At 40.1% G+C, this 12,577-nt stretch overlaps 1 protein-coding gene across 1 annotated transcript in view; it reads right to left on the bottom strand.

The window, feature by feature from the left end:
* Nucleotides 1-12,577, bottom strand: part of gfra3 (GDNF family receptor alpha 3) — a 110,514-nt gene that overhangs the window by 16,088 nt on the left and 81,849 nt on the right. Inside the window, exons 6-7 of the mRNA XM_047353785.1 lie at nucleotides 10,147-10,281; nucleotides 6,190-6,326 (exon numbers count right to left, since the gene is read on the bottom strand). Coding sequence (XP_047209741.1) covers nucleotides 6,190-6,326; nucleotides 10,147-10,281 — 272 coding nt within the window. The remainder of the gene's footprint in view (nucleotides 1-6,189; nucleotides 6,327-10,146; nucleotides 10,282-12,577) is intronic.

The raw sequence follows: 12,577 nt of genomic DNA, 5'->3' as shown, positions 1-12,577 counted from the left end.
TACTAATTAATATGCTAACTCGTCACCAAGTGGTCAGGGATGTGAATTGCAATCTGTCAAGATGACAGATGACAATCAGATTTTTCTGTCACTGTTTAAAACAAGTAGAAAATATTCGGTTAACATGACCCCTGATCGGGACATACTGAAAGTAAGTATGTCTGTGAATTTAACTTTTTACACTTATATCTACTTGCAACATATTGCTTTGCACTGGAATTTAGAGTGAAACCTGTCCCTAAGCAACACTAAACTGTAACACGAACTGTTACATTTTGGACACGTGTATCTCTGTTTTCACCCAGATGTCAGTGGCAAAAACAAACACTTCACAGCCGACAGATTATAATGCAAATGCTTTACAGCCTCTAGTTTGAGCTTTTTCACTCAGTGTCAGAATGGTCATTCCTACCCAGATCTGGATGGGTGGGGGATTCTGTGGTGAAGTTTAAAGGGAACATCATCCAAGAGACACATGCTTGTCTCGTGTTTAAATCTTCATTATTTAAATGACACTTTGTTTTTTCTTCCTGTCTTGGTGTATTGAACCACTCACTTGGCTTAAAAAGGTTGTGGTCATTGGTATGCTATAGTATATACTATGCTATGATATAAATAAATACATTTCATTATTTGGCCGACTTTAGAAAGTTTAGTTTGCAGCTTGAATTAGATGTGTTCCTTTTGATCACAACCTTGATGGAAAGAAGTTAGTGCAGCATTGTGCCTGTTGTTAGTGTTGGGGATGCCCAGATGTTTATTTTCAATGATATGCAAAAACATCTGGAGCAGCTCAAGGCGCATGCAAGGTATTGTTGGTTATGTACCTCTCTGTCTATTTCAGTGAAACACACTGGTGGATGGTTTCATGCTGGCTCTATGTCTGACTTTGGTTGTTTGATTCGATTGTTGCTGTTTAACATCTGCTCAGACAATTAAAGAAGACATAAATAGGCCAGTGAGCGTCAAGTAAAGACATATGTCGTGGTTTGGTTCCTGAATGGACAGGTGCCCTTAACAAGATAGATGGCGTCATGACAAAAGACCATTATGTGGAAATCTTGAGGCAACATCTCAAAATATTGGCCATGGTGTTAAAGCTTAGGAAAAATAGGTATTTCTGGACAATTACTTTAAGCATTCTTTTAAATTTGTTAGAAAAGTGCTCAAGAACAACAGACTCAATGTATTGGAGTAGCCATCACAAAGCCCTGATCTCTGCCCAATAGAAAATGTGTGGGCAGAGCTAAACAAGTTGGGTTTGTATAGCAAGTTTTATAAACCTGACTCAGTTCCACCAGTTCTGTCAGGAGGTATGGACAAATAAATCCAGCAAGCTATTGTTAAAGGCTGAGGAAGCCCAAAATGTCTGAGTCGTCATACAGTTGAAAGATAATTCCACCAAATACTGCAGAAATTAATGAAAACTTTCAATTCTAAAAAAAAACAAAACTCTTTTTCTCTTAGATCAGTAATACACCTAAAACTGGGAAAAGATTATTCTGATTTCATTTTAGACAATAAAAAAATTCTGAAGTCTTTCTGAATCTTTTGAATGTGAAATACCGCAATTCATTGTATTATGAATACTAAGAGAAAAACATTTTCTTCAGTATTTTATGTATCCTTTTAAAAAGGGGAAACAAAAACACATTTATCTGTAAAAGAGAAAATTCTTAGAACATTAGAATTCAAAATGAGAATACAACGTATCTGTATCCACTGTGAAAATGTAACATTTATAGCAAAGAAAAGTTGAAATGCTTCTAATTTGAAACGCTTCAAACTTTAAATTCCTGCAAAAACTCAATTTATTGAATGGAGCTTTTCAAAGAGACAAAATGAGCATCTTAGTGACAGCCTGATGAAGTGATGAGGAACAGGTATATCCACTGGAGGCTTGAGGAAATGGAAAAAGAAAACAAAATGAAAGACAATGGTAAATGAGTGCTAAAACTGAAAGGAGGATAAAGGAATTGAGGAAGGAAGAGGAAGAGGATTTCAGGAGAGAAAGAAAAACAGGCAGGTGACATATGGGTATGAATAAATTCATACTAATGAATCAGCCCTTCCAACAAACACCTCATCTAATCTGCTCACTGGGAGAGAGACACAGACAGACCAAGACAAGAAGAGAAAGCGAGCGATTGGAGCAAAGTTGGAATTCCCTCAAGACTGCCGGCCCAGATTATCTCTGGCAGCGTGGCAAGCTGGGAGCCGGAGAGTCGGGAGCCATGGCAGATTGTGGTTGCAGGAGCCAGGCCAGTTATTGGATTGGACCAGGTTGTACAATCAGAGCTGGACAAGGGCAGCCAGGAGCCAGGGCTCAAAGACCATAGGTGTTCCTGCTGCACTTCAGCATGTGTTTGTGCCCACGCCACAGTTTGCACATTAACAGGCTGGCAGACACCGAGCAGACAGGGCTGAAATCAAAACACTGAAGAGCCAAAACTCAACTGTCAGCCAGACACTAAGGAAATCTTATTGGTTTTAAAGTCAAAGTCAATCTTAGAACGATTGTTTCTTGACTAACACAAAATCAACTTTCAATGGGAAAATCAAATGATTGGCATTCTGGCAACCTGATGTAAATCACTAATCTCACATTCCTTCCAGCATGTTTGGGAGTTTAATTACCTTTTGTAGGAGAAGCAAAGCCAACCAGTAGACTATAGGAGAAATGATTTCTATTTATGTTAAAAATAAACCCATCAAAGCTTATTGTTTTCTGCCTGGGCCTGTCCTGATTTGCCATGCCTCTTTGTATTTGACCTCTTTGATGAGGTTCATACCTGCGATATTATGTTCTAATATGCGCCCAAATGTGCATGCTGAAAATTGTCACAAAACATAATATCCAACAACTGACTCAGGATCTCTAGGATTTTTCAAATGGCATTCTGTGTACCAGGATCCAGGAGTGGAGTTTTGAGACCCCCTCTGATAGTCATACACAAACTAGTGCATAATTGTAAAGTGGAAGGGAACTTATTCATGGCTTTCATTTTTTTAACGAATACAAATCTGAAAGGGTGGCATGCATTTCTATTCAGCCCCCCTCAATCAATATTTTGTAGAACCACCTTTGCTGCACATACAGTTTTGGACTATATCTCTAGCAGTTTTAAATGTCCACTTTTTTCCCCTATAGTCTCAAAGTAACTCAGATTGGATGGAGCATTTGTGAGGCAGTATTTTTCACTTGTCTTTGTCGCTTGTCTGGATTTAGGTCTCGGCTTTGACTGGACAATTCCAACACATGAAGATGATTTGGTCTAAAAAATTCCATAGTAGCTCTGGCTGGCATTTAGGGTTCCTGTCCTGCAGGAAGGTGAACCTCTGCCCAGATAGGCTAGTCTTTTCCAGACTCACAGGTTTTATCACAGGACCTTTCTGCATTTAGCTCCATCAAATCTGACTCTGTCCCTGCTGAAGAAAATCTTCCCCACAGCATGATGCTTCACCTTGATGTTTTGTATGTAGACTAAAAAGTTAAGATTTTTTTCCTAGAGCACCATCTTCCACATGTTTGCTGCATGGTTTGTGGCAGACGTTGACAGAACCTCTTATGGCTCTCACACACAACTAGCAGTTTTCTTGCCAACAGATTCTCCCGCATGAGTTTATAGCACCTCCAGAGCTACCATGGGCATCTTGGCCATTTCTCTGATTTATGATCCCCTTGCCTTGGGCGGCGGTGGCAACAGTGTTAGGGTTTTTGCTCTGTAACCGGTGGGTTGCTGGTTCAAACCCCCTGCTTAGTCTGTCTCAGTCAATGAGTCCTTGGGCAAGACACTTCACCCGCCTTGCCTGCTGATGGTGGTCAGAGGGCTTGGTAAAATGTGTCTACAGCCAGAGTGTATTGCAGCCTTGCTGGGGCTCAATGTAGCTTACCACTGTCAGTTATGAATGAATGGGTGGATGACTGATTGTACTGTAAAACCCTTTCTCTCTCCTAGACATGGCAATTGACTGAACTTTTACTGTGACTAACTCTATGTGCTCTCTTTCAGACTCTAACCTTGAAAACTGGCTCAGAGTTTATCTGTTCTTTCTTATGAGATTCAACAACTAAAGGAGCTACATCCATTAACATTTACTTTTCCTTCCAATAGAAAGGACTCCTGGGTCTGTGCTTCTGTGTTCTTTTCTGTCTCTGCTCTGTTCTCTCAAACCCCCAGTCGGTCGTGGCAGATGGCCGCTCACACTGAGCCTGGTTCTGCTGGAGGTTTCTTCCTGTTAAAAGGGAGTTTTTCCTCTCCACTGTCGCTACATGCATGCTGAGTATGAGGGATTGTTGAAAGGTCAACGCCAGTGACTGTCCACTGTCTCTACATGCTTATTCGGGAGGAGTGAATGCTGTAAGTCACTGACTGGATGCAATCTGCTGGGTTTCCTTAGAGAGAAACATTTTTTATCCAATTTGAATAAATAACTGAATCTGACTGCACTGTTCAATGATTAGGATTAATTGGAATGTATGTACCTGACTTTTGTGAAGTGCCTTGAGACGACATGTGTTGTGAATTGGCGCTATATAAATAAACTGAATTGAATTGAATTGAATTAAAATGCTTTGGGGTCTCTGGGGACTTGATGAGGTGAGCTATACACTATACGCCATTTGCCTGGCCTGTTTAGGTGGGTGGCCATAGGTTTGCATTTGGTCCATCTTCTTTTCCATTCTCAGATGATGAATTGAACACAGTTCTGTGTGATATTTAAAGTTTAGGATATTGTTTATAACCTAACCCTGCTTTAAACTCTTCCACAACCTTCTCTCTGACCTGTCTGCTGGATTCCTTCGTCTTCATAATGCTGTTTGTTCTCTGATGTTCTCTCAGAACCATTGAGGCTTTAGATTAGATTGCACAAAGGTGGACTTCTGAAGGCCTTTAATTGTACAACATCTATTTTATTTAGGGGTGTAAAGATGGTTGACTACAAATGCAAGCCACACTTTTCAGATTTTTATCTGTAAAAACAAATTAAAAACCTTCTTTCATTTTCCTTCCATTTCACAGTTATGTTTTGTGTTGGTGTATCACATAAAATACGTTAAAGTTTGTGGGTGAAACATGACAAAGCTCCTATGAAGGAGGGGGGATTCCCCAACCACTGGAATCCTGTGACATCATTCAAGCATGAGCAGCAACCGTGGCACTGGGGGACACGTGTGAACATCTTGATCTCTTTGGCTGAGTAAAATCTTCAAAGGAGAAACTCGGATCCAAAATAAAGTACGGTCTGCTTTCAGAATAACTGCTGTACACCAGCTGAAAATAAAACTAACCACTAAACCTGGCTGTCTGAGCTCCAGCAGAAAGAGTCTGGTCATAGATTCCCCAAGAGGAGACGATGTTTGTGATTATTTCGACGAAGCGGTTTTCTACGCTGTCAGAAGAAGATGACAGTGAAACCACAGTTATTTGTATTTCAGTTTTATTCTCATCTGTCCTTTTATTATTTATATTCTAGTTGTTAAGTTTTCTTATTATTCTTCTCTCCTTTTGCGTTGCAGTTTAGTTGACCATTACAAGCCAAGTTAAAGAGTTTCTTGACAGATGTATATTAACAAGAAGTTTAAGTATTTTGTTAATAAATTCTAGTATTTTGGAGATGTTGTTTTTATTCTGTATATGTGTGCAGGACGTATGGTTTGAGAATCACCAGTGCATGAATTCCCTCCTTCATCTTGTTCTATAATACCACAACTCATCAGGTAGGTATTCATAAAACAATAACTGACAATAACTGAGCTGTTTGGCTATTAATTCCTTATCATCTCTGTCTTGGTAATTTAGATAAAAAATCACTAACACTGTTAATAATTGCCCTGACACTTATTCAGTTATTCACAGCTGAACCAAACTATTATTGCCCAACAGTGGAATGAATGCTTTTATAAGCCACAGTACATTCATTCCAGTCGAGTAGTTCATAGCTTGTGAACCACACAGATAAAATCAGAAGTTAAATTTACTCCATCCAAAAAACAAAAACATTCTTGTATTGGTTAAACCTGAACTGGAGTTTTCTAATCTGCACACCTTTTCTTTAAGCACAAATTATGTTTTTAAGGATTTACAGCCCTGGTATTCTGGAATCAGAGTTGGTTTAACTGGACTCTATGATCCTAGCAATATAACTGATTTCAAATGTGGACATGATGACCTCTGATATACTCACATCGTTGTTGAGCTCAGGCAGGTGATTACTGCTCAGCAGCTCGTCCTTCTGAACCAGTGGAGAGGGTCTGGGAGCAGGGGGCTGAGTGGGATCTGAGGGCAGTGATCCAATGTTTCCCATCCAGCTGATAGAATTACCTGCCCAGACACACAGACACATCACGTCCGTGGCTGACTTGTTTCGATGGGAAATAGAACGCTCTCGGTCTTTAGGCCTGACAGCTTCGTAAGGATAAAAATGATGGAACCCAGATCTTTTAAATTTATGACATGGTTGGGGTTAAAACGAGATTATCCTGGAGGGCATTAAAACATTGGAGTAAAACATTAGCTTTGATGGTCAGGGAAAGGATACTGGAAAATGCTAACTCAAGTTTAAGTTTGGATGTAGGCTGCGTTGGGATTAGGGTTGAGTATTAGTTGATTACATTTAGGGTCATCGACATAAGTAGGGATCATTCAATTGAAATGGTTTTGTGTGTGTGTGTGTGTGTGTGTGTGAGTGGGTGGGTGGGGGGTTGGTGGGGTGTGTGTGTGTGTGTGTGTTCACTTGGCTAGCCTGTGATGCAGCATCTGAGTGGGTGTGAACCAACATATCTATTTGGCAGGTTTATTGTCAGAGCCATCGTCAGCTTGATAAATCAGTTTTATGGGAGGTGTCCTGACGCATTGATCCATGCTTCAGTGTTCGGACAAACACCCCAGTGTGTATCGATAAACTTAACTGACAGCTTTTGGGATTGACTGACAGGTGGAGGACTTAATGCTCCTGCTCCCCTCTCAGAGCCAGTCGGCTCTTCATGGTGGTGAGAGCCCTTCAGATGCTAGGACTGTAGCATGTAGCTGACATATAAAGCAGCAGAGAACTGATCACGCTGTGAGAACAGCGGGAGGAGGCAGCCACCCAGACGTATTCAACTGCCACTGTGTCAAAGTCACATTTTCATTTGCTCTCTTTGAGCTCTTCCTTTGGATCTTTAAAGCAGACAAAAAGTCAGGTTTTCTTAGCTGTGATCAGCCACATCACTAGATAGGCATAGATGTGCTTTTAAATTGAACTACTTTCAAACATGCCTGAGACGCCACGCAGAGCGTCGTGTAAGAGTAAGCATTTAACCATGTGAAATGATTTTCTTCTCTTTCAAAGCTATATTTCACAAGAAACAAGCCTAAACAGGGCAGCTTAAGCAATGCCTTTAACTAAATAAAATCCTTTCACCCACGGACAAATTCATTGGTAGCCCTACTAGAAATGTATAAAAACCCTTAAAATAAATTCATATTTTATTTACAATATATATATATATATATATATATATATATATATATATATATGACAATGAAACTGAAACACCTGGTTTTAGACCACAATAATTTATTAGTATGGTGTAGGGCCTCCTTTTGCGGCCAATACAGCATCAATTCATCTTGGGAATGACATATACAAGTCCTGCACAGTGGTCAGAGGGATTTTAAGCCATTCTTCTTGCAGGATAGTGGCCAGGTCACTACGTGATACTGGTGGAGGAAAACGTTTCCTGACTCGCTCCTCCAAACACCCCAAAGTGGCTCAATAATATTTAGATCTGGTGACTGCAGGCCATGGGAGATGTTCAACTTCACTTTCATGTTCATCAAATCAATCTTTCACCAGTCTTGCTGTGTGTATTGGTGCATTGTCATCCTGATACACGGCACCGCCTTCAGGATACAATGTTTGAACCATTGGATGCACATGGTCCTCAAGAATGGTTCGGTAGTCCTTGTCAGTGACGCGCCCATCTAGCACAAGTATTGGGCCAAGGGAATGCCATGATATGGCAGCCCAAACCATCACTGATCCACCCCCATGCTTCACTCTGGGCATGCAACAGTCTGGGTGGTACGCTTCTTTGGGGCTTCTCCACACCGTAACTCTCCCGGATGTGGGGAAAACAGTAAAGGTGGACTCATCAGAGAACAATACATGTTTCTCATTGTCCACAGCCCAAGATTTGCGCTCCTTGCACCATTGAAACCGACGTTTGGCATTGGCATGAGTGACCAAAGGTTTGGCTATAGCAGCCCGGCCGTGTATATTGACCCTGTGGAGCTCCCGACGGAAAGTTCTGGTGGAAACAGGAGAGTTGAGGTGCACATTTAATTCTGCCGTGATTTGGGCAGCCGTGGTTTTATGTTTTTTGGATACAATCCGGGTTAGCACCCGAACATCCCTTTCAGACAGCTTCCTCTTGCGTCCACAGTTAATCCTGTTGGATGTGGTTCGTCCTTCTTGGTGGTATGCTGACATTACCCTGGATACCGTGGCTCTTGATACATCACAAAGACTTGCTGTCTTGGACACAGATGCGCCAGCAAGACGTGCACCAACAATTTGTCCTCTTTTGAACTCTGGTTTGTCACCCATAATGTTGTTTGCATTTCAATATTTTGAGCAACACTGTGCTCTTACCCTGCTAATTGAACCTTCACACTCTGCTCTTACTGGTGCAATGTGCAATCAATGAAGACAGGCTACCAGGCTGGTCCTATTTAGCCATGAAACCTCCCACACTAAAATGACAGGTGTTTCAGTTACATTGTCCAACCCCTGTATATATATATATATATATAGCATTCAAATGATGATTTCATTTGGGAGAAAGCTATTTCTTCTGAGGTGGACTTGCGGAGGTGCTTTGGATAATTGTCCTGCTTCATAACCCAAGTTATCAACAGCTTAACGTCACAAACTGGACATTTGCCTTCAGGATCACACCATCGAGATGTTTTTTGGAACATGTGAGACTGGCCTTTGTGCTTTTCGTGTTAGCCCCCCCATGGATTCCCATGTAGGCCAGTTTGCCCAGTGTCTATCTTATCGCTGAATCATGACCTCTGACCTTAACAGTCAGGTGAGGCCTGCAGAGCTTTAGACTTTTTGGTTTTACATTAAAATTAGTCTGAGGATCTAAAACATGCAGGAATGACAAAAAAAAAACAATGCAGAAATAGAATATATCCTTTTTCACAGCACTGGAGTGTTTTTAATAACATTTTTGGTGGCACAATTGTTTGTACCACAAACAACCTTTTTACAATACATGTAACTGAAGCAATGTTTTTTTATTTTTGGTTTATCTTTTTAAGTTGGTCAGAGTTGGCTTCTAATTACTAGTTTACAAGTTTCTATTTCCCTTAGGTATGAATATAATATGAAATTTTTCTCAGCCTTTGGCCACTAACCTAGATGTGGACCCATATTTGTCTTGCCACCACATTCAGTGAGCAGGATAATAGAGAGGCAAAACTGCAGCAAACAGGGGTATCTTGAGGATTACCTAGCCTCCATTAGATCACAAACATAATCATGTGGAGTTTACTAAACTGGTGGGATCAGACTAAGATGTGCTTTTCACTAGTTTAGCTTGAATGAATGTATTGGAAAAAACGTCATGCCCACTGCTTAGTACAGCAGGGTCTGTGATGCTGTGGGCCTGAGAACCTTGTCAGAGTGTTTGGGATTTTCTGCCACTGAATAAATGTATTTAAATAAAAATTCGGATAGTTCTATATGTTTTGGTGTGAGATTTTCCTTCTGCAATAAAAGCTAAATGTATCTGAAGGACTTTTTTATTAGTTAGCAGCCATGCTACTAATTGGCACTGAATAAAGATACTTTCAGGAATTCTTTTTAAAAGAATTCAATTGTAGTTATCACCAAATCTTTTAATTGTGACTCATTTACTAGCCTCAGGGAACATTTGACATCCATCAGAAATTTGTAAATGCTGGGTCACTGTTATAAAGTTTTAAATGCTGAAAGAAAAAATAAAACAAGTTACGGTGGACTTGGACCCATATGTCAAGTTACAATGTGTCTGGGCCAGATTTGACAGAAACATTAACCTTTCACAGTCCAACAAAAGTGTATCTGGGGTCAGCAGAGAAGGCCTGTTAAGAAAAAGTGTGGACTCACGTAGGCAGCTGTTGTGGGTGAAAAGGCGCTGCAGTCTCAGACATTCCTGCCACTGGTTGCCGCTGCCCTCACAGTTGCACCACAGTGATACATCAGCAGAGTTGTTGCTGATGTAGTTGGGAGTCACGATGGTACCTGCAGGTCAGAGGATCAGTTTAGTACCCTGAATCATTAGGTAAGAAGATCCAAGTGTCACTGTGATACACACTCTGTAATTCTGTGATTGTTTACAATCACAGAATTAGATTTGTAGGTGTCTGACAGGGTGTGAACAGTTGTTCCTGCCTAAAAGCTCTGAGCCTAATCTAGAACTCATCCATCACTAACAGAGCTGGCAGAAAGCCACTCAACACTTCTCGATCAACATACGTTTGTCAGCTGCCATCTCTCTTTACACTGGCCTCTCTTATATTTTCCCAACACTTTACATTGCCACCCTGTCCATCCATCTCCGCACCTATCAACTCACTGCTCTCCTGTTTTCTGTGTGTCACAGATCTATTGGCATTGTAGCAATAAGTTATCAGTTATTCTGATTGTCTCTACATGCTCATCCTGGAGGAGTGACTGCTGCAAGTCTCTGACTTGATGCAATCTGCTGGGTTTCCTTAGACAGAAAAACTTTTTATCCAATTTGAATAAATAACTGAATCTGACTGCACTCTTCAATGGTTAGGATTAATTGGAATGTATGTACCTGACTGTTGTGAAGAGCCTTGAGACGACATGTGTGTGAATTGGCGCTATATAAATAAACTGAATTGAATTGAATTCTGTGTCAACTTAAGCTTTGTTGTTTTATAGAGAACCATTATCTTATATTTCTTGTTTGTTCTTGCCAAAAGTGAGAAGAAAACTGCTCGCTGCATTAGATCACATTTATTACATGTAATGAAAGCTTGTTCTGTAACAGCATAGAAACTAATCTACGTATAGTTTAACGTTTATGTCACATTAAGTGTGTTAATAGCTCAACGTGCATTTCTGCATCCCATCAGATGTCTCAGAACAACTTCATTTACAGTGATACTTCATTAAGTGAAAAGACCTGCTGGGTAAAATACTCTTGGCCTGATGCTTATTGAACTGAGCTATCTATGCAGATAAGCAAATAATCATATATAACTACACAAAGTCATTGCAACAATCATTATAACAGAAATCATATTTGAGCAATGCTTACATAAATGTGTTTTAAACTTTTAAAAGGTAAAAAAGACATGATTAATCAAATAATTAATGTATATATACATAATTTATATATTGTTTATCGATATAGGTAATCACAGTGAATCTTTATGTTGATTTTTAAAAGGGAAAATATCAAGCAAAATCCATTTTTTGAGTCCTTGAATACATTTGGTTGTGTAGTTAGTCTGTAAGAATGCCAAAAATACTTTTATTTCAGTCTCTTCAGATATACTTATATTCTGTTTGGGTCATAGTTTTCAGTCAGTTCAGTTTTCTTCATCATCTGTTACATTTTTCCAACTGTTACGTCACAGTATTTGCTGCAGAACAGCTAAATAAGGTCACGGACTTCCAGCTGATCAATTTCACGTATCCGCCATATTTATTTCTCACTGCGATTTTGTAGTCCAAGCTCAAGTATCACTACTCTAAAAGAAGATAAGTTCGGTTCGGTTGTTGGGTGTATTAACCCGCACAATTACACTGTCCCCCAGCATCAGAACTTCTTCAAAGTGGTTAAATTTCATTTTTCATGGAAATGTTCCCACATCAGTAGGGAAATTCCTCTTCGTCAGCGTGAAGCACTTCAAGGACGAGTGTCTTCCCCAACCTCCACCAGTATCAAGAAGGATTTGCGGAAAAACTTCATCTGATTAAGGGGTCAGTTCCTTCTGACAGCAAAGCAGTAAGCTGCAAATAACGCTAAAATGATGACAAACTTTATTTTAGACATGAATTTATTGTGTGTTGATATGACGTCCTGGCAATTGTTCTGAAAGCAGTAGCATCGTGCCTTCTGCTTCTGTTAGTGGTGTGTGCTGCTTTTAGCTCCTTGGGGACAGAACCGTACTGCGTGTTTTGAATATTATTATTACATAAACAGTTTTGCATTGTTTTGTGATGTTTTTGTCTTGTTTCTGCGGCGCTAGATAATTGTATCTCTGCTGTCAAACTACAAACATGGCCAAACGACCCTCCAGGTCAAAGAGCATTCCACTGCCTCAATAGCATTTAAAGAGACGGCACCAAAACAAGTTGCTCTCAGACGCTCCTCAGAACAGGTAAAAGAGCAGCCTGTGGAGCTACAACAACAAGGAATTCACACCAAAGCATTGCAGTTCCACTTTATATAGACCACCACTGAATGATTTAAATTTAAAAGGAAGCATTTAAAAGCATATGTCCACTTTAAGCAAATGTTGCATGTTTTACATTTTCAACTGTATATTTTAACAAGAAT

Source organism: Girardinichthys multiradiatus, chromosome 23 (genome assembly GCF_021462225.1).
Source record: "Girardinichthys multiradiatus isolate DD_20200921_A chromosome 23, DD_fGirMul_XY1, whole genome shotgun sequence".
Lineage (NCBI taxonomy): Eukaryota > Metazoa > Chordata > Actinopteri > Cyprinodontiformes > Goodeidae > Girardinichthys > Girardinichthys multiradiatus.
The sequence above is the reverse complement of the archived record's forward strand: the minus strand, read 5'-3'. Positions and strand labels throughout refer to the sequence as shown.